Source organism: Prosopis cineraria, unplaced genomic scaffold, assembly GCF_029017545.1.
Source record: "Prosopis cineraria cultivar Desert tree isolate PC_DT_omini unplaced genomic scaffold, ASM2901754v1 PC4, whole genome shotgun sequence".
NCBI lineage: Eukaryota > Viridiplantae > Streptophyta > Magnoliopsida > Fabales > Fabaceae > Prosopis > Prosopis cineraria.
Window position 1 is genome coordinate 1663383 of NW_026555335.1, and position 22712 is coordinate 1686094.

At 37.3% G+C, this 22712-nt stretch overlaps 3 protein-coding genes and 1 pseudogene across 3 annotated transcripts; 2 read left to right on the plus strand and 2 right to left on the minus strand.

The window, feature by feature from the left end:
- Positions 1 to 5957: 5957 nt before the first annotated feature.
- Positions 5958 to 9908, plus strand: LOC129308324 (uncharacterized). The gene has a single exon (XM_054949405.1). The coding sequence runs from the start codon at positions 5958 to 5960 to the stop codon at positions 9228 to 9230; it is 3273 nt and encodes a 1090-aa protein (XP_054805380.1). The 3' UTR covers positions 9231 to 9908.
- A 1283-nt stretch (positions 9909 to 11191) lies between these two features.
- Positions 11192 to 14420, plus strand: LOC129308582 (ras-related protein RABA5e-like). Its single transcript, XM_054949784.1, has 2 exons — positions 11192 to 11667; positions 13869 to 14420. Exons 1-2 carry the CDS (start codon positions 11328 to 11330, stop codon positions 14189 to 14191), a joined length of 663 nt encoding a protein of 220 aa, XP_054805759.1. The 5' UTR covers positions 11192 to 11327; the 3' UTR covers positions 14192 to 14420.
- Positions 14421 to 16035: 1615 nt separating this feature from the next.
- LOC129308581 (pirin-like protein) lies at positions 16036 to 18289 on the minus strand. The gene is made up of 7 exons (XM_054949783.1): positions 17924 to 18289; positions 17725 to 17774; positions 17534 to 17572; positions 17381 to 17409; positions 17209 to 17271; positions 16981 to 17084; positions 16036 to 16853 (listed from the first exon to the last, which is right to left on the minus strand). Exons 1-7 carry the CDS (start codon positions 18136 to 18138, stop codon positions 16367 to 16369), a joined length of 987 nt encoding a protein of 328 aa, XP_054805758.1. The 5' UTR covers positions 18139 to 18289; the 3' UTR covers positions 16036 to 16366.
- Positions 18290 to 19632: 1343 nt separating this feature from the next.
- Positions 19633 to 21385, minus strand: LOC129309814 (pirin-like protein; annotated as a pseudogene).
- Positions 21386 to 22712: the final 1327 nt, after the last annotated feature.

The following is a 22712-nucleotide window of genomic DNA, read 5'->3' on the forward strand; positions in this document are numbered from 1 at the left end:
TTTTAAACATGTTTAGTCTTTCTATTAATATTATTAGTTACGCGTCAGATAATTTTACATGATCTGTGAAAGTATTAAAATTAGAAAGACTAATATTCCACATAAGAAGAGATAGGCGGCCAGTAAAAAATTATAAAAATCAATAATTGTGTTTTCCTGAAATAAAATTGAGAGGACGAGATATTACTAGAAGCGTCAAAGGTCCGAAACTCAAGCCGCCTGCCGGAAGAGATTGAATTTCAAAGGATTGAAAGGGAGAATAATTTCGTGCCAGGCTTTATATTTCGATGAATTCCATTCTATTTAAAACAGAATGAAGAGGCCATACATAATATTAAAATGTCCATCCAGTTGCATTCCCTCCCTTCAAATGCTTTCACATTTTATAACTGAAAATATGCAATTAATTAATGCACAAGAATAGAAAATTTTGTGTGTGTTTGGGTAACAAGCTTTTCACATTTACAAAGTGTTTTTAAAAAAATTTTAAAAATAAAAGTTGTTTGGTTTACACAAAAAGTTTCCAAAGTCCTATGAAGAAGTCATTAAAAGTCCATTTCTTCAAAACTACTTTCAGTTATGTTTGCATTTGAAGTTGGGGTTTGGGCATTAATGAGGGAGTGACTATTTTTTATTTTACTATTCTACCCTTATGATTATTTGCCAAACATTATATTTTTCATATATTGCTAAGCTTATAATTTTTCATAAACCACAAATTGCAAGGAGACTGGGCAAATCATACAAGAAGCAACCATCATTATTAAAATAAAAATTTACAACTCAAGAAAAATTTTAACTGGTCAGACAAACAAATAAAGGAAAGCAGTTTATGAGGTTGGGAATAATGAGCTAGGTTAATGAAGAGGCGTTATTTTTTTTATTATTCATTATTTAACATATCAAGTTTTATACTATTTAAAATTTTAATTGCATATATTTTTTAAACATTTTAAATATATTGTACCTGAGTAATAAAAAGTACATGTCATAAAATCAATGTCCTTTTTTGTAATTACACATATAAAAGTATTTTTTTGATCTTATTTATAAGTCACTTCTAACATGCTTTTCTAGTATCACGAAAAACCTCAAAACTTATTAACTCTGCTTTAAAATTTAATAAATTTTTAACTTTATTTTTATTAAATATACATATTTTAATATCATATTTTCTCTCTCTAATATTTAATAGAAGGTAAAAAATTTATGATAAAAATTTAATAACATGACTTCTAAATAGAATTGAAAAATTATTCTCTCCTTGCCTAATAAATAGGGCCACAGGAAGTACAGCATTGTATATTATCCAGATAATTTATAGTTTACAAAACTGATCTTTAAAACGAAATATTTAAATTTTGTTATAAGAACCAATTTTGTTATGGACATTTAAACAGTTGAGCTTCATGAGCTTCTTTTACCTTTTAATATTTTTTAGCAAAATGAGAAACAGAGCCCGAGAGATTCCGCCACGACGGTGCGCGCTGAGTTGAGGCGCATCCAACCAAAGTGAGACACGTATTCGATGGCCCTCACGTGTTGGGAAAATTAGTCCAGCAGAGCTGGCAACGTAAATCACGACACTCACCTGACAAAATTGGAATTGAATTTGGAAGAAGAAGTGGGGAAAAAAACACTCCCTCACTTAAAAAATACTCCATCAATTTTAAAATGTGAGAGAAATTTTCATAGAGATCAAGTGTGTCATGTTATTTAAGATCTATTTAATAAATGAAATAAATTTAAATTGAATATAAATTAATTCTAACATTAACAGTAATAAAGAGAGAAAATATAAAAAATTAAATATGTATTCTATTATAAGAATATAATTAATAAAAATAATATCCTATAATATTTTGTTAAGATAATTTATAACATTCTAATTGAACATGTCATAAATGATACGGTACACCTAATTCATCTAAAAAATTTTCAAATATAAGTAGCTTTTATTAAAAATTCATACATTGATAAAATCTCTATTCTATTCTCATAAAAATAAATATTTTTTACCCTTAATTATAATTTATGATGGGTATGAAAAATTCATTAATTCACAAATATAAGAATTCAGATTAATAAATATAAGGAGTGGAATTGAATTTTGTTTTACAAATACTAAGTTGTTTTTATTTTGGGCAAAGGTTTATTAGAAGAAATTGCTTATTCATCTATAACTATTTACAAGACGTTTTATTTAATTAAAAAAATTTAAATCTCATTAATTTGTCTAACAAATTAATAAGTTGTCAATTTTATTTTATTAAATATGTGTATTTTAATAATATATTTTCTTTCTTTAATATTTATGAAAGATAAAAGAAAAAGTTTGTAATGAAAATTTAATGGCATGATTTGTAAATGAGATAATTTTTTTTTCTCATTTTGCTTTATAAATAAGCTTGGAGATAGTATATTTTAGACAGGGGAGTAATGTATAAGGTATTTTTTTGAGGACAGTATTAAAAAAAAGCATTAAAATTTATCAATGTGTAGTGAATGAGTTTTTTCCCGAAAATATTTTAATAAATAAACCATTCAAAGAATTTACCTTTAAATAAGATATCCTATTAGACAAGAGCAAACATAAAATATAATATTAATTTAAAGACAATCAACTAACTTATTGAAAAATATAGTTTAAATAAAATTTAGAAATATCTTATGGCGTGTTTGGACTAACGATGATTTGAATTTGAATCAAATTATTCATTTAAATATACAAAATTTATAAATTTAAATTTGATTCAAATTTAAATCAATTTTAAATAATAATTTATTTATAATTTTAAATTCTTTGTACGGTCATTTGAATATTTAGAATCACTTTAAACATATTATTCTTCTCATATTTTTATGATTAATAATTCTATGTCGGTCGCATCTTTAAAATTTATTGTTGATTAAAAAATATAAATAAAATCATTATTTTTAATTTTTTATTTTCATTTTGAATTTTAATTTATGTCTTCTTCTTTATTTAAAATTTTTTAAATTATCTAAATAAAGAATTTTAAATGCATAAATTTTAAAAGTGACATTTAAAATGTAAGATTTTAAATCTAAAATTTAAATATAAATTTATCAATCTAAATACTATTTTATATTTTTTATTAAAAAATATAAAGTATTTTTAATAAAATTTCATTCTCCAATAATATAATTATTTATTTTTAAATTAATATTATTTTTTTATATTTATTTTTATTTAATAAGATGTTTATTATAAGATATATATAAAATAATTTATTTATTAAAAATATTTTAAAAATTATAATTATTATATTTTAAAATATTAAAAATATTTTATATTTTTAAATATCTAACTTCAAGACAAAATGTTGGGAGGAAATATATCTTAAGAGGGAAATAAAAAATTTAAAAAGCGTGAAAGAATTTCGAAAGTCCGCCAAAAGGAAGGGCCCCGGGGACAAAGGCATGTGACACCGCCACCGCCGTGACCAATGTCAAAAGTTGGCGGGTCCCACCCCCTACCTAATTGACGCTTTCCTTCCGCCCTTTCTTTCTTTCTTTCTTTTTTTTAATAAAATCATTTCCATCACCTCAACGTGCGCTCGCATTGCATATCCCATTCGCAATCCCAACAACAATCAAATATAATTATTATATTGGTCCTCTAACTAATCAACTCATTTTTTTTTAACAAAATAAGATCATTAATATTGTATATTTTATTATTCAGCCATTGAAAAATAGTGTTATTTTCCACAAAAAAATGCAGTTAAAATGACCCACTCATTGATATTAATGAATATATTTACAAAGTTTGTAAGATAAACCTCATAATTCAGTTGATTTACGGAAATATCAAAGAATTTGGTAGAGTTTTTATTCCCCCCCCCCTTCTCTCTGTTTTTTCTTTTCTTTTTTGACAAGCCAGTATTTGTAAGAGTTAATGACGCGTGAATATTCTTTAATACTATGTAATGGGTGCTCGGGGCATGCTCCCCTACTTCTCACCGATTCCACCGAATTTGTAACTGTACGGTTATCCATTTTGAATCTCCAGTCCCGGTCTTGTTTTTCCTGAAATGAAAAATTATTTTAAGAAATGAATATATTCCTATAAACAAATCTTTGTTTCTGTTTCACGGGAAAAAAGAAGTTCGTTTCTCTTGAAGACCCAAGAGGTCGTGCTATAGGCCCATGACCCATTGCATTAAGTTGGTGTAAATGGTTTCGCGCCTGAATTTTAATCGGCCCAATTTGCTTTTGGTGACTGCTCAGTGCTCACAAATAATTTAGTTAGCTTCTTATTTTTTATAAATAAAGATTATTCAACAAGGAATTACAAATAGGTTGCAAATATGTGAACATAAAATTTAAGACTGCATTCTAATTTCTATTGAGAAACAATCTAACTTGCTGTTCGGTATTCCAAGAGGGTAATGTGGTGAAAAATCCCCCTGCATCAGTCTCGAGGCATTGGCACGATCTTAATTATTTCAAAGACAATCTCTTTTCTGTTGATCAAAAAAAAAAAAAAAAAAGACACTCTTTTCCAAGTTAGTTCTTTTATTTAAGTGGTTTTATTCTGTATTACAAAGTATAATGTTTGGGATTATAAACATGGGCGCTTGTGTATCGTTTCAATCACATGACTATTTTTTTTTACTGGTAGAATTATCTATATTTATTTATTGTGTACATGTCTTATTCTATTAAAATTTAAAAGTAATCCTATCTGAGATACATTTGTCATGTTACAAGAGATTAATCATTTTCTTTAGATTCAATCCTGTTAATAAAATTATCTCCATATTTATTATACTTGATATACAATATATAATTATTTAATACTGAATTATACATTACTTTCCTAAATTTTAAATCATGCATATATAATTTTTTTTTAACTTTTAAAACTTTACAATGAACTCCTTCAACTTTTATATTTATGTAAATAATTTTATATAATATATTTTATATATTAATTATCTATTTATAATTTAAAATTTAGAGGAGTTATTTGTATATCAATTAAAGTTTGAGAGTTTAAATACATACAAAAATAAAATTTAAGAAGATATATAATTAATTATTAGAGGTTATTTATATAAATTTAGAAGCTTAAGAGGTTTATTATTAAGTTTTGAAGGTTAAAGAAGTTATTTGTATATAATTTAAAGTTTAAGAAAGTTGTGTGTAATTTAGTAATTATTTAAACTAAACTCTTCAACTAATTTTCCTTCCGGTGAATTTCTCGGAGGAACCAAAATCTCAATTTAATACATTCATAAATTGATAACTAGACTTGGTGGGTCTTGTAACGAAACCTCGTGGTTTTTTTTTTTTGTCACTGAAACAAAATTAATCAAATTTGACTTGAATTGATAATATCTTGAGTCTTTGGGAATTCAGCGTCTTAGACTAAGAGCTAAGTGTCACGGTTCGTCATTTTTCACAAGGTTAAAGAGGTCCGAAATGCTCCAGAACCCTCCAGAAGGCTCCCAGCTAACCTTAAGAGTGCTAGATAGTGCAAGAACATTCTAGAGAAACCTACACAACTCTAGCCTCAATATTTTAATATTGTCTCTAGATTCTTCCATTAAAATATCTAGATATTTGTTAAGAGAATTCTAGAGAATCAATTGTAACCGTAGGATAGATTTAATCTCCACCGTCCATTAAGGAGGTGGGAACATTCTAGATCCAAGGGGAGGTCTATAAATACCTCACCCCTCCTCATTTGTAAATCATCCTTGAGTTCTCAAAGCTATAGAACTCTCACATTCTCTCTCTACTCTCCTTTGCCTTCAAGCTTTCCCTTTCCTCTTCTTAGCCAAGCATCCTCCTTTCATACGAGTTAGGCTTACTTAGTAACTTCCAGTGAAAGTTGTCTAAGTGCCGCACGGGTCGAAAGACTAGCCCCGTGACAGTTGGTATCAGAGCACGGTTCTACCGTTGTGCTTGAAGGAAGGTATTGTACGATGGCAACTGAGGAAGGAAATGTCGTTGGCACGGAAGCACAGGAGCAAGCTCATGCACAACAGGAGCAAGCTCACCCCAGGTCCAAGCGAGAGCGAGGCCGGAGCAGGGCACCCGCAGGTGAGTCCCTTGAACCTCGTGTTGGTAGCTTGGAATCTAACATGGAGGAAGTGAGAACTACTATAGGGGGACTCAACGATCAACTCAACAATCTCCTCCAAGAGAATGCTGAGATAACACGGGCTGCCAAGTTGATGATTGCAGACCTTAATGATGATTTAGGGGAAGACATTCGTTCCCTCAGACGTGATCTCGCCGATCTCCGCAAATATGTGAGGGATGAGGTACGAGGTTTACGCTCTCAAATGGATGAGATTCGTCATGAATGGGATTCTCATCACTGTGTGAGTAGCCCTATTAGTGGTAGTACTTCAAACGCCACTTTTCAGGGTCTGAAAGTGCCTAAGCCGGCCATGTACAATGGGGCTCGTAGTGCTACAATTGTGGAGAATTTTCTCTTTGGCCTAGAACAGTACTTCGAGGCCATGGGAGTCTCTAACGACTCGATCAGAATCAACAATGCTTCAACTTTTCTCCGGGATGCAGCCCAACTATGGTGGCGCAGAAAGCATGCCGAACGAGAAAAGGGCCTTTGCACTCTCAACACATGGGAGTTGTTCAAATCAGAACTCCGCAAGCACTTTGTTCCCCACAATGCTGAGACAGAGGCTCGAGGTAAGCTTTGTAGATTGAGACAAACTAGTAGTATTCCTGACTACATCAAAGAGTTTACTACCATCATGCTCGAGATCGAGGACCTGTCCGACAAGGAGGCTCTTTTCTACTTCATGGACGGACTTAAAGACTGGGCGAGAGTAGAACTGGATAGACGCAAAGTGCAAACTCTAGATGAGGCAATTGCTGCTGCTGAGTCTATAATCGACTACTCCACCAAGTCCAAAAAGCCTAATCCTGGTAGTAGTGGAGGAGACAAAGGAGGACAAAAGAAGAATTTCGATCGTAAGGATGGTGGTAGATTCTTTGGTGGGAGTTCTAGACAGGATAAACCACCCTCAATCAGGCGTGATGCCTCAAAGCCACCGAGGCCATGCTTCGTGTGTGATGGTCCACACTGGACTCGGGACTGCCCCAACCGCAAGGCTATGAATGCCTTGGTTGCTGAGATGAAAGAAAGCCGGGACAAGGAGCAACAGATCGACCTTGGTTCCCTCCAACACTTGAATTCCTTGACTGGACTCTTTTCCCCATCTAAGAAGGAAGAGAAGGGTCTACTTTATGCTGATCTTGCCATTCAAGACAAGTCCGCCTCTGCCATGCTCGACACAGGAGCATCCCACAACTTCATGGAGGCTGAAGAAGCTAAGAGATTGGGTATCCAACTCAACAAGGGAGAAGGCACCATCAAGGCAGTGAACTCCCCAGCCAAACAAGTCCTTGGGATTGCCAAGGATGTGAAGGTGAAGATCGGGGACTGGCAAGGTACGTTAGACTTTACTGTTGTCCCTATGGATGATTTTAAAGTTGTATTGGGACTTGCTTTCTTTTGCAAAGCACATGCCTTCCCTATTCCTGAAGCCAAGTCTATGGTGGTCATTGACTCCAACATGATCCGGGTAATCCCCTTGAAACGCTTGGAGAAATCCAACCCTATGATTTCTGCCTTGCAATTCAAGAGGGGTCTCAAGAATTCAGAAGGGTATATTGCCACTGTACGTTCATTGGCCGAGGAAGAGGATGGCCCAACCAAGCCACGGGAAACCTTGCCAACTTGCATCCAAGAGGTGCTACAGGAGTACAAGCACGTCATGCCTGATGAGTTGCCTAAGAAACTACCCCCTAGAAGAGAGGTAGACCATCAGATTGAGTTGGAGCCTGGTGCCAAACCACCTGCCTTGGCACCTTACCGCATGTCACCTCCAGAACTTGCAGAGTTAAGGAGACAACTGCAAGATCTCCTTGATTCAGGATATATTCAACCATCTAAGGCCCCATATGGTGCTCCAGTCCTTTTCCAGAAGAAGAAGGATGGATCGTTGCGAATGTGCATCGACTACAGGGCCTTGAACAAGATTACTATCAAGAATAAGTACCCGATACCTTTAATTGCTGACTTGTTCGATCAGCTTGGAAAAGCCAGGTACTTCTCTAAGCTTGATCTCCGATCCGGGTACTATCAAGTACGCATCGCCGCAGGTGATGAGCCGAAGACAACCTGCGTGACGAGATATGGAGCATTTAAGTTCCTTGTCATACCCTTTGGACTGACGAACGCCCCAGCAATGTTCTGCACGCTCATGAACAAGTTGTTCCACCCTTACTTGGACCAGTTCGTGGTGGTATACTTGGATGACATCGTGGTATATAGCAACACTCTTAAAGAGCATGCTCAACACTTGAAGAAAGTCTTCCAGGTACTCTCTGATCATGAACTTTACATTAAGCTGGAAAAATGTTCTTTTGCCAAACAAGAGGTGGACTTCTTGGGGCACAAGATTAAGGATGGAAAGCTCATAATGGACCCAACTAAGGTTCAAGCCATCCAAGAATGGCAGCCTCCTACCAAGGTCCCAGAGTTAAGATCATTCCTTGGTCTGGTGAACTACTATCGGCGGTTCATCAAGGGGTATTCAACTATCACTGCTCCATTAACAGATTTGCTCAAGAAGAATAAGTCTTGGCTATGGTCACAAGATTGCCAAGATGCTTTTGAAAAGCTCAAGCAGATGGTCGCGCAAGAGCCTGTTATGTCCTTGCCCGACTACTCCAAGCCGTTTGAGGTACACACTGATGCCTCAGACTTTGCAATAGGGGGCGTGTTAATGCAAGAAAGGCACCCTATTGCGTACGAGAGCCGCAAACTCAATGACACAGAGAGACGCTACACGGTGCAAGAAAAAGAGATGTCTGCCATTATCCATTGTCTACGAACCTGGCGTCATTACTTACTTGGGAGTAAGTTCACTATTATGACAGATAATGTTGCTACGAGCTACTTCCAAACACAAAAGAAGCTCAGCTCGAAGCAAGCTCGCTGGCAAGATTTTCTTGCTGAGTTTGATTATCGGTTGGAGTACAAGCCAGGCAAAGCAAACGTAGTGGCGGATGCCTTAAGCCGGAAAGCCGAGTTAGCCACTCTCTCAGCAAGCATGCCCCAGAATGACTTCCTTGAACGAATCAAGGAAGGTATGTCTCAGGACTCATCTGCAAGCAACTTAGTAAAGCTTGCTACTGAAGGCAAGACTCGAAGATTTTAGGTGAATGATGGAATACTCTACACCATTGGGAACCGAGTCTATGTGCCGAAATGGGGCAACCTTCGAAGGGATGTCCTAAAAGAGTGCCATGATTCCATGTGGGCCGGACATCCAGGTATGGCACGAACACTTGCTCTCGTACAAAATCATTTCTATTGGCCACATATGCAAGATGATGTTGAAGCATATGTGAGAACTTGCTTAGTGTGCCAGCAAGATAAGGTTGAACAACAACATCCTGCTGGTCTACTCGAACCTTTGCCGGTGGCTGAGAGACCATGGGAGAGTGTCTCCATGGACTTCATAGTTGCTCTCTCTAAGTCTGAAGGATGTGGGAGTATCATAGTGGTGGTTGATAGATTCAGCAAATATGCCACCTTTATACCAGCCCCAGCAGATTGCAAGGTTGATGAAGCAGCACGCTTGTTTTTCAAGCATGTCGTGAAGCTATGGGGGATCCCTCGCAACATCGTCAGTGATCGAGATCCCCGATTCACCGGGAAATTCTGGAGAGAACTTTTCAAGCTCTTGGGGACAGATTTGAACTTCTCAACAAGCTTTCACCCTCAGAGCGATGGACAAACGGAGCGAATCAACGCTTTATTAGAGCTCTACCTTCGCCACTATGTGAGCGCTCATCAACGAGATTGGGCTAAGTTGCTCGATGTGGCCCAATTCTCTTACAACTTGCAGCGAAGTGAGTCGACAGGTAAGACCCCTTTTGAGATAGTTACCGGACAACAACCTCTAACCCCCAACCCACTTGCCACTCCATACAAGGGAGACAATCCAGCTGCCTATAAGTTTACCAAAGAATGGCAAGAAGAAGCCGACATTACTCGTGCATGCCTGGATAAAGCTTCTCGAAAAATGAAGAAGTGGGCAGACAAGAAGCGGCGCCCCATTGAATTTCAAGTAGGTGACTTGGTCATGGTTAAGTTATTACCGAATCAATTCAAGTCACTACGCAAAGTCCACAAAGGCTTGGTCAGGAGATATGAAGGCCTTTTCCCTATCATTAAACGTGTGGGAAAGGTTGCGTACCAGGTACAACTCCCTCCCAGGCTTAAGATTCATCCTGTCGTCCATGTTAGTCTCTTGAAGAAATACTATGGAGATGAAGAAGATCCATCTCGAGGTATCTCTAAGAGAGCACCGACAGCGGTCATCACTGAGTACAACAAAGAAATAGAAGAAATCCTTGCCGACAGGGTGATCAGAAAGAGAGGAGTTCCCAACTATACTGAGTACTTAATCAAGTGGAAGGGTCAACCAGACTTTGAAGCTAGTTGGGAACGTGAAGACGTCCTGTGGCAGTTCACTGACCAAATCCAACGCTACAAGGAGGAAGGCGCGACGAGGGCGTCGCGAAATCAAGTGGGGGAGAATGTCACGTTTCGTCATTTTTCACAAGGTTAAAGAGGTCCGGAATGCTCCAGAACCCTCCAGAAGGCTCCCAGCTAACCTTAAGAGTGCTAGATAGTGCAAGAACATTCTAGAGAAACCTACACAACTCTAGCCTCAATATTTTAATATTGTCTCTAGATTCTTCCATTAAAATATCTAGATATTTGTTAAGAGAATTCTAGAGAATCAATTGTAACCGTAGGATAGATTTAATCTCCACCGTCCATTAAGGAGGTGGGAACATTCTAGATCCAAGGGGAGGTCTATAAATACCTCACCCCTCCTTATTTGTAAATCATCCTTGAGTTCTCAAAGCTATAGAACTCTCACATTCTCTCTCTACTCTCCTTTGCCTTCAAGCTTTCCCTTTCTTCTTCTTAGCCAAGCATCCTCCTTTCATACGAGTTAGGCTTACTTAGTAACTTTCAGTGAAAGTTGTCTAAGTGCCGCACGGGTCGAAAGACTAGCCCGTGACATAAGGCTTTGAATTAATTCAATTACAAGGAAAAGAAAAAAGAAAGAAAATATGGGGATGGGCGAGGGGGGGGGGGGGGAACCAAAATCTATGATGAATCCACAATCCATGCGCATATACTGACCCTGCCAGCTTGGCTCATCATCACTCTGTATGCACGAAATCCAAAGTCACAAACTCTCTGTGCGTCTCAAGATTGAGTGACTGTATCATTGATGACCATGTCTTCGGACGACGAGTGTGGTGAAGAGTATCTCTTCAAAATCGTCATCATCGGTGACTCCGCTGTTGGCAAATCCAACTTGCTCTCCCGGTATGCTCGCAATGAATTCAATCCTCACTCCAAGGCCACCATAGGCGTCGAGTTTCAGACACAGAGCTTAGAAATCGATGGCAAGGAAGTCAAGGCTCAGATTTGGGATACCGCTGGCCAGGAGCGATTCCGAGCCGTCACCTCTGCTTACTACAGAGGCGCTGTTGGTGCTCTCATTGTCTACGACATAACCCGGAGAACCACATTCGAGAGTGTCGGTCGCTGGCTTGATGAGCTCAAAAGTAAGTATTGTAAGATGCAATGCCTGATGATTTGACCTGTGGGCCTTATCTGCTTGTTATTTCCCAGTTGATTGAATGACTGTTCTAATAGATCTGAGCTTTATGATGAGTTTAGTTGACTTCATTCAGAAGAAAGCCAGCACTGAAACTGTTTGAGAAGGAAACAGGATAAAGGGAAAGGAAAAAGCTCTTTGCTTCTAAATTCAGGAACCCATCCTGTCAAACATTTTTCTTGATAACATTAACACTCGGCAGCAGCATCAATTTTCTTAGATACGTTGCAAAATGGCCTGTAAAGTAGGGGCTGCAAATTTTCCTCTACAGATAATTGGATGTAGTTCTAATCGTAATCTTACACAACTGAATTCTAAAATTTTGAACTTACACAGAAGATTCGGTGGGGCACTACTTAAAAGTTAAAACTGTGGGCAAAGGGTTAATATGTTAAGGGACTGTGAATAGATGGAGCTAATCTCGAGATGATGCCATTGGTCAATTTCCGATTCCATATTGACATTGTATTCTATTCTGGTATATGATTGGATTGGATCTCTTGACACTTTTGGTTGAAAAATTCTTTCTCTGTCTTTGTCTTTGTCTGCTTTACGATACCGGTTACCAACTATCACTGCTTGCGATTGTTTCTCTTTTCTCTAACTATTCTATACAATTAGGACAAAAATTCAATTCATGTACTGCAACTACCTTCGATTAGGCGAGGCATATATAAATAAGAAGCAGCCTGTAGATTCTTCTCTGGTTTTATGGGGGCTGCATTGTAGTTAAAGCATCACCTTTACTTTTATAGTTTATCAAGTGTATTTTATCTTAATACAAAATATCACCTGCAGCATGTAGGAAGGTTCTGCTAAAATGGTAGGACCACCAGTAAAGTGCCTTCCATTAGAAGGTTTTCACAAAGGTGCAAAATGCAAATTAACGGGATTGAGTATTTTTAAGATCGGGTTGTGGACATTTATATTCCATGACATCTCACAGCAGAGGCATCCTTTAAAATTTTTTAACCCTAGTTCAAGTAAAAAGTTTTGGCATAATCCTAGAAGCAAGTTAACAAATACAAAGAGGGTATTCCTGTATTTGCTATATCATCCCGAAATGGTGACAAAGTTGCTAAGTTCCGGCATTTTGTACCTCTACTGTATGTAAAGTCCTCAGTCAAGACCACATATAAGCATAGTTAATGGCAGATGTGTGCTGGATACTTATGAAGAATAGTTAATCTTTCCACTTGAGCTTTATCTCTATGGTAGCCTGCCTTTCCACAAAAGTTGAGGGAGCAGTTTGGGCCCCCAGTTCCCCAGCTAGCAATATTTTGCCACCTAATGAACCCAAAAAAAGAGAAAAAGATGAAGGAGAACAACAACAGTTAACCTTGAACTATTTTTCTCTAGCTGTCAACATTTTAAGCCTTTGGTTCACTAACTTCATATTTCTTTGTTTGTTCTTTTGCTGTTGCGAGGTCTTTATTTTTCCAAGTTTGTCTGCTATTTCCTTACATTTATTGTTAAATGTCAACGTGTTTGTGGACTTTGTGATCCTTTAAGGTGGGACCGTTTGTAAGTTAATGAATGCTTAGAAGTTTCATCTGAAAGAGGAAGAAAAAACTAACGCCTAGAAGTAAATTGATCTGATGTACTGCTTTGGTAAAACATGTTGATTTTGCGCTCTATTATTAAAATTTAGATTTGGCTTGTTAATTTTTTGAATCCTTTTCGTCTTGCATTTAGTTATTTTTTGGTTGGAGCTTTTCTTTTGGTTGCATTTAGATTTTTACCCTCTAGTACTCTGCATGTTGTCTTGCTTCTGTCATTATCCTGGTATGTGCTCTCATTTTTAGTTGATGACTCCATCATTACACTTAATTTTTCTTGCGATAAAAAATCACAAGTATATGGTTTTCACTTGCACCTATTGTTCTAGCGATCATGCTGAATAAAGTTATGGCATATATTTTGTATGCATGTCTAGAGTAATCATCTTGACATGCTAACTGTGGTGCAATGTTTTTTGTGATTAAAAAAAGTTTTCAACTGATAATTTGTCATCAAGAATGCAATGAATTGTCAAGGAAAAATCTCCTGTCCCTTTCTCCATCCATTTTCTTCTTCTGAATAGAAGTTTCATGTATCCTGCATTTTGTGGAATTCTCATAGTTTAAGCTTACCACGACTATTATGCAGCGCATTGTGATACATCTGTGGCCATGATGCTTGTGGGCAACAAATGTGATTTGGTGGATATCCGGAACGTGAGTGTTGAGGAAGGCAAAAGCCTTGCTGAATCAGAAGGTTTATTCTTCATGGAAACATCAGCATTAGACTCGACAAATGTTGACACAGCTTTTGAGATGGTCATTCGTGAGATATACAACAATGTCAGCAGGAAGGTCCTCAATTCCGATACCTACAAGGCAGAGTTGTCAGTCAACAGGGTGAGCCTTGTTAACGATGGGACCAACGCATCAAAGCAATCCCGAGGCTATTTCTCTTGCTGCTCAAGATGACCTTCATCCTTACTTATATACAACTTGGTTTGTTAATTCAATTTGGCGGTTTGTTGGTTGGTTGATCAAATGGGTTGGCTTGTTCCTTAATGGACATGATATAAGTTGAAAGGTTCTTTGGTTAAAAAAAAAAAAAAACAAGATATGATACAGAAATGAAATTGTTATCTTCAGCTGTAAGCTTGCAGTAGCAATTTTCAACAAATAAAAGGGACAGTTATTTTTTTAATATGTCTAGAGAAAATTTCAAGTGATATCTACTGTCTACTCAGCAAAATTTTGGTTTCACTAAAGAAGAGCCTTCTGAGGTCTAAAAGAAAATATTTTTTTCCCGCCCTCCCTTCGAAGTTCTTTTAAATTTTGTTTTTTTCTCTCCCCGTAGAATAGTAATTTCTGGGAGTTCAAACGAGGTCGAAGCTGGAAAGTATCCAGATCCAAATTTGCAGGGCTTCAGGGATGTGCCACATAGCAGTAGACCGACCATCTCATTTTCAAGAAAGGCTTTAAAGGTTATGAGAAATTGCCAAATCCACTACCCTAGTGTTGCCAAACCAGTTCAGCCGCAAGAATTATTAGCGCATAGAAATGTTTCATACCCCGTGAAGGGCCATAATCTTGCCCACAGTTTTTCTCCCAGATATTTGTGTTGAAATTTAGCTCCATCCATTTAGCTCTACTTCTTTATACACAATTCATTGAACTATCTAACTGCTTTCATACTAGAGAGCATTATTCTTTCTTTGTTCTCTATGGTTGTCTTGGAGGACTGTAACAGTGTAACTTTTCCAACGTATTATATACTTTTGGATCCTTTACAGCGGTGATGTATTCCTATAGCCTATGGGAGGGGGAGGGAGAGTAATACAAAAAAATGGAAATCTATGAGGTTTGTTTCATTTATTTCTATATATGCAGAAAATTATTTCATGTAAAGGCTAAATTTAAATATGCATCGAAAGTCACAAACTCTAATTTTAAAGACATCGAATCAAGCCGAATTTCAGATGTTGGTTTGCTGATGCATCGAAGAAAAATTGGCGTTTCTTTTATTTTTATTTGTTTGCCTCTTCTTGTAAGATTGTTGACGTTCCCCCACCCCCTCCCTGCTCATGTCATGATTATATATCAAAGATAACATTAAATCCTAAAATTTGACATAGAGTGAATGGTATTGGATGTTCAAATCAAATTCATTACACGGACAGAAAACTTCATGATCATCTGTTCATCACAAAATGAAACAAGCGTTACCTATTGATATACATACATACATATATATATATATATATATATAATCGGAGAATCGAGTGGATCACCTACATCAATATAAAATTTTAAATTTGTATTATAGTATGCCATCTATTAGTATCAACCATACAACTCATTTTTTAAATTATATACAATACATTAAAAATTTTTACTTTATATTTTAGGAATAATGTAACTTTTAGTCTTAATTTTTTTTTCAATTACTGATTTAGTTTTTTAAATTTTGACTCAATAAACTTATTCCTTGCAGTTTATAAGGGTTGAGTTTTAAAAATTGTAAAGACTAATTATTTGAAGTTAAAGTTGAAAAATTGAATCAATGATTGAGAACATTTTTAAAAATTATATTTTTCCTATATTTTATAATCAAATTACAAAAATATTCATACACCCACTTATCTTTCTTTTGTTTTTGCTAAGTGGTTCTTGCAATAAAACTCTAGGTGGAGGGTCAACTGTAGGTGAAAGACATGATTGTCAACCCAGCAAGAGCCAACCGACCCATCCCTCCCTCAGATCCACCACCAGAAAGGAAAATCTATAGAAAATGAGAAGAAGAAAAATGACCCTCAAAAGAAAGCTGAAATAGAAATCCATTTCTGTCACGAACTACCACACACAAAGATTTAAATATATCAACATATCTACTGAAAGCTGGGGCAGAGAAGGAAAGGGAGTGAGATATGAACTAAAGATAAGCTGGCCCATCATGACTCTAGTGACAGCATATGATTGCCTCAGCAGCAATTTTAATCTTCTAGAAGCTTTTTTGCAACTAAAGAATTAGCAATGAACCTTTCTTTTCAGCTCCTACTACTCTGATTGCTCCCAGAGGATGTAGATTGAAAAGGATACTATCCTATTCTTATTTTTTATTTTTCAGATATTTTCTTTTCCTTTTCCCTATTACTGTTGAGATCTCCAATATCTTCCCATCTCAAACCCGTTCTTACAATATTGATAGTCCTCTATGGTTTTTTCAATCTCAGACTGCGTGTTCATCACAAAGGGTCCATACTGAACCACCGGTTCATTTAGTGGCTGGCCAGCAATCAACACAAACCTCAGAGGCTTTGAAGATCTGTTCCACACACTCAGACCATCTCCAAGGCTCAAGACCAGCACATAGTGAGCTGCCACTGGTGAAGAACTCACAGACCCAAAAACCCCTTCCCCTTCAATCACATAAACAAAGGCGTTCCATGATTCTGGAATGTTCTGATGCCGTTCAGCTCCTGGGCTGAGAGAGAAATCGAGGAACATGGTTGGGGTTCTGGTGTAAACAGGTGAATGAACTCCCATTGCTTCTCCTGCTATAACCCTCACTTCAACCCCATGTTGTCCTGCCTCTGGTATGTCCTCTTTTGGAAGTTCTTGATAATTTGGTTCAATCCTGAAATAAAAATTCCAATCCCACTATTATTCTTGTCACACAGCTTTGAGTTAAAACAAGACCCATATCAGTTCAGGTGTTCAAGTTTTGGTAATTTCGCAGTCAATGGATCAGAATCATTAATTACATCTTATCCTTGGAAGATAAATTGATCCATAGCTGCAATCCCTTGTGGGTTCCTTCTCCTCCGGGCATTTCAGAGTGAATTATTCCTCGGCCTGCGGTCATCCACTGCACATAAATTACAAAAGGAAATACGCAGTGAAGACAACCTGGCTCATCATTCTTGCTGATATATAAATTTTCCGGGGAAGGAAAAATGGAAAAGAAAGTATCATGCATAGACGTCCCTTACCTGAACATCACCGGTTCTAATTGTACCCTTGTGCCCAGCAAAATCTTGATGAGTTATGGCTCCCTGGAATCAGGAGGGGCAAAAGAATAGAGTCATGTAGCTGTAGTTTTCACTTCTCACCCATGCGGTTAAAAACATCAAACACGTCGTAGGAACATGTAACTAAATATACCTGCAGCATGTATGTGACAGTTTCAAAACCTGCAAGCGATGTGTGAATCAAACAAAATATTAGGAAACGTATTATATATAGGGATCTAGTAGCGGAAGAAATTGAAAACGGAGTAGAGAACAAATAGAAGGGAAATGGAATATAGTGGAAAACCTCTGTGTGGATGGTCGGGGAAGCCTCCCGGTGGAGACACTGCAAAACAAAGTCAAACAGGCCACACGGTTTTAAAATACTAATAATAATAATAATAATATCATGAACCGACAGCAACAGAACAAAATAAATAATGAAATGTGTGTCAGCCAAAGTGGGCTTGGAAGAGCCGAGTAAGGCCAGAAACGTACCAGAGAAGTGATCCATCATCAGAAAGGGATCCAAACTCTTCAACTCGCTCCTGATAACGAGATGAAATGAGAAAACTCAATCAATACCCATTTGAAGAAAAAGAGAGAAGAAGAAAACCAATAAACACGGAATGCCCCCAGAAAAGGAAATCCAAGAAATGAGGTTTCAGACATAAGGAAGCTAGCGAGACACGAATACCTTCCGATGCCTCTTCTAACAACAGCACCGTCGCCTTCATGTTGAGATTTGGCCAGAACCTTCTTGAGAACCAGCCTGGGCGTTTCGAAAACGGAAGGTTGATCTGAGTGTGACATGAAGGCGGAGAGTTTGGATGAAAGTGCAGAGGCGGCACGGGACGAAAAAGAATGCGGCGGCCAATTGAACAGTGAAAAGCTGTGGCTGATGGTTCTCATAAACAGTATTTGTGGGGCGCGAGAGTAGATTGCAAGATGAGTGCTGGGCGCTGGCGAACGAAGATAGATACATGAAAAGCAATTGTAAGCATAAGGTGTTTATATATAGAGAGGGAAGGCGAGAATGTTGAGAGAGGGATGGGGGCGCAGGAAAGAGGCGTGTTAGTTGGGTCTGACATTTTGGAAGTTGGATGGATCGGAGGGGCGTGTGAGAAATTCATTTCCATGTGGGCTCCGCTTTCTATCCTTGGACCAATCATATTGATGATGTCAAGCTCCTGTCATCATGATGCTGGCGCTCCTTTCCACCCTTTTGAGAATCCGTATTTTCCACTTCTCCGTGTGTGCCACGCGTTCCAAGGACGCCTCAAGAATGACACAATTTGTTTCGTTCACATTTGGAACAGCAAACAAGGACTTCATAACATTTTGGGGGCAAAACCTCGTTAATAATTACCTCAGTGCGTATTGGTTAAAATTAAATTGATTTTATAAATAGACTCGGAAACAATAATAATTGCTACATGCTATCACGTTCATGTTCATGGGCTTTCTAATCACCTCAAAAGAATTAAAAAAATTAGCAAATTTAGCCAGTGATATCGAATTTGTCCATGATTTGTATGTTGTTTTTTTAGGATACAAGGGACTTCCCCTGATCAAAAGGCAGTAATTATCTTTCAGAATCAATTAATTATAATGAAGAAGGAAGGGATGAGTTTGGCAAATGGCAATGGCGTTGGATGTTTTACTTCACCTTTGATGACTGAAGGATTGGCATTAAAAAGAGGGTATGGAGTTGAGATCCAGATATGATGCAACTCTATAGCTGGCCGTGGATGGCAGAGTGGGGATTCTTTGCACAACATTTATTTTTCTGCGGAGGCAAGTCAGGGAAGTGAAGCTTTGTGATATTCCATCCTCTGTTGTTCCTGTGTTACGCACGGATGCTGATGCCAGTTTGTCTGCTGTCCGTAATTCACATGGATTCGTTTAGAAGGCCGTGGGCTCATGCTGCTGCATTTGTTTGCTTTTTTTTTTTTTTGCTTTTCTTTTCATTTTATTTTCTATACGCTGTATCTTTAGGGTGTTTTTTTATTTTTTAAAATTCTTTCTCAATTATTCAGTGCAATATTTTTGTTATAATAAAAAGGGCCGTTTTCGGCCGAAAACATATAGTGCTCTCTGGCCATGGCACTAAGGCCTACTTAAATTGGGCTTGTAAAAACTGGCCGGCCCAAGATGTTTTAGACTCCATTGGCCTGATTCCCCTCGTAAAGATTTTGTGTTTAGCCCTCTCGGATCAGGATCGATGGTATTTATTAATGTTAATTAATTATTACGAATCTTAGTTGCAGGAAAGCTGTCAAACAAGTCCTTTCATCTGGCGTCAGGTACATGGATTGGAATCTTAAACCGAACCTATTAGGAGGATTGATGTCCAAAAAAATTGAAGGACAGGTAAAATTCCACATGAATCAAACATAAATCAAATTTAAGAAACACAAAATCTTGGAATTTTTATGTAAATTAGCATTACTTACTAGTCAACATTAATTATCAAATTGCAACTATTAATATTGAGTAATTATGCTTAGCACTTCATCCTAATGATTGGGTCTCATTGAATAAAGCATAATAAGACATAAATTAATCACTTTATTCAAAGTATGATAAATGCATGAATAATACTCTTCTCATGATTCAGATTATTTCTCATACTCGCGTCCACGCATCACTGAGACCTCCAATGCTTGCCATTCTCAAAGCCATTCCTGCAATAATGGAAGTCCTCCATGGCCTTCTCAATCTCAGAATGAGTGTTCATCACAAAAGGGCATGCTGAGCCACTGGCTCCTTTAGTGGTTCCCCAGCTATGAGCAGAAACCTCAGAGCCTCAGAAGATTGTTCCACACACTCACACCATCTCCAGGCCCCAAGAACACCACATTGTGCTGACCAATCGGTGATGAGCTCGGAGATCCAAACACTCCTTCTCCGTCAAGCACGTACGAAGGAGGAATTCCAAGACTCTGGAATGTTCTGGTGCACCTGGGCTTGAGGGCTGACCTTGAAATCAAGAAACATGGCTGGAGTTCTTGTGTGTACCGCTGATTGAACCCCTAGTGCTTCGCCTGCTATCACTTTTACTTCAAACCCATCTTTCTCTGCTTTTGGAATGTTCTCGCTTAGCAGATCTTGATACTTTGGTTCAATCCTGCAGTGCAATTTCAATCCCCATTTTTAGGTCCCACAAGTCTTTTCAGCTTAATTTACTCCTACGTCCTGCCTAGCAATAGCATGCATGGTCACTTCAAATAAAAGATCTTTGTTTGCATTTGTGTCGCATGTTGGACATCATACTTGATATGACACATATATTTAAGGTTCAAGTTCAGACTTAGCTCAACTTGAAACTCTCGGAATTTTGATCCGGCCTTGTTTCTAACTTCAGAATCACAATCAATTTAGTTTGTGAAGTAGTATGGTTTAGACACTGCAGGCATCTCTTAAAACTGAACTCAATTTTTTGCCTGAACCCAATCCTCAGATGAAGTCTTCAATATGAAACAAAGCCAGGTCTAGATAATTCAAGAGACTGGACTGTCATAGATGCTCAACAGTCATCAAAAGGTGATTGGAACTCAGAAGTGCTATCTTAATACATGAAAAAGCAACCGAGCAAAAGTGTTTTTACATTTTGTCCTTCTTGGGAAGATTGATCCATAGCTGCACTCCTGTATGAGTACCCACTCCTGCAGGCATCTCAGAGTGAATGATCCCTCTGCCTGCAGACATCCACTGCACCAAAAGGAGGGAAAAAAAAATTGAGGTGTTTTGATTCTGCTGAAACTGGATAAAAGACAAGGTATAAATGATCTCTTAATGCTACTCACTTGGACATCACCAGCTCTTATTGTTCCTTTATTTCCAGCGAAATCTTGATGAACTATCGCTCCCTAATATTCACCCACATCAACAAAGAATTAATGAATCTCAAAACTGTCCACTTCTTTCTCCCTCACAAATAAACAATCAAACAGGCCATGAGCTTCAAAAATGTGTATACCTCTAGCATATAGGTGACTGTCTCAAACCCTGAAAATCATGAGCAGATCAAGATGTCAAGAAATAGACCCTACAACTACAAGGTATCCAAATCCAGCAGTGACCACTAAAAGGTGGTGCTCTATCTGCACAGTCAGTACCTCTATGCGGATGATCAGTGAATCCTCCAGGTGAGTCACTGCAAGTTCAAACCAGTCAAGGGCTTAAAATTCTGAGACTAGTAGCTAATTAGTGAACTAGTAAGATTGCGCGTCACAATCAGGAGTACCTGAAAAGTGATCCAGATTCAGAAAAGGATCCAAACCCTTGAACTCACTTCAGCACCAAATGGAAATGACAGAAAACCATGAGTCCCCACATGGAGAGAAAAACAAGGAAAAAGAATGAGCCAGAAGGAAAAATAACATAAAAAAAAAAAAAATCAGATAGACATAACAGTCTAAAAACTATACCTTGCAATATTCCTGTTAACCATTAGACGACTTCCTCCATTCACATTTCTGGCAAACACCACCTTGAGTACCGATCTGGGTTTGCTAAACGCAGGCGATTCATCTGACCGAGACATGGTATTCTAACAAAAGAGAGAGCTTCCCTGCTATTGATGTTTCTATGGGCAGAAGTAGAATAGATAGAATGACTCCAATTGAACCCCAAAAAAGTTCCTTATGGCTCTCATAAGCTGAACTTAGGGGGACCTTTGATCCCTTAGCTTGCAAAATTATATATTTATATATCCTGGAGGGGGATGATTTTCAAAGTGTTCGACGCATTAAAGTTGAAAATCGAAGGCCCGCTTTGGACCAAGCACACGATAGATCGTTCTTGTATCATTAAAAATATATAATAAAACGATAATAGATCATCCCTGTGTCACAGTGTGGGAGTTCTCTGTCACAAAGTCAAAAGTTGAATCCATAATCTTCTTATCCCAGCGAGCGAGAAATAATCAGGCAATGTGTGATCTATCCCCTAGTGTAAAGCATAAGTGACATGGAGTTCATGAATAATATAGCAAGTGGGATTGTTAACTTTATACCTCTCTCTCACACATATCGGTCCGTATATAGTGACCAAAAAGAAAGCAGAGTTGTTGAGAAGGTTCTCTTTGTAAAGCACGAATATACTGTACTAGGATATACAATGTTTCTGAAGTTCGATGATGAATTATGATTTAAATATTGTAAATTTACGGGAAGTTTTTTTAAAAAAAGAGTTTTTTTTTTATATTTTATAAAAAAAATAAAAACGAGAGTGAACTTTACATAAACTTAATCAACGACCGATCTCAATTTCATCGCATTAAGTCCCAGAAAGGTGGATTCATTCAATGGACAATATTAATTATATAACATTAAACGTTTTTCTTATTTAAACCGAAGCAAATATTCCAATTTGAAAATTTTTCTCTGATAAAAAAACAGACTTCCAATGGTTTTAATAAGTTTTATGCTTTCTTCAGAAGGCATATAATTCGCAAAAACAATTGATCTTGACGATAAACT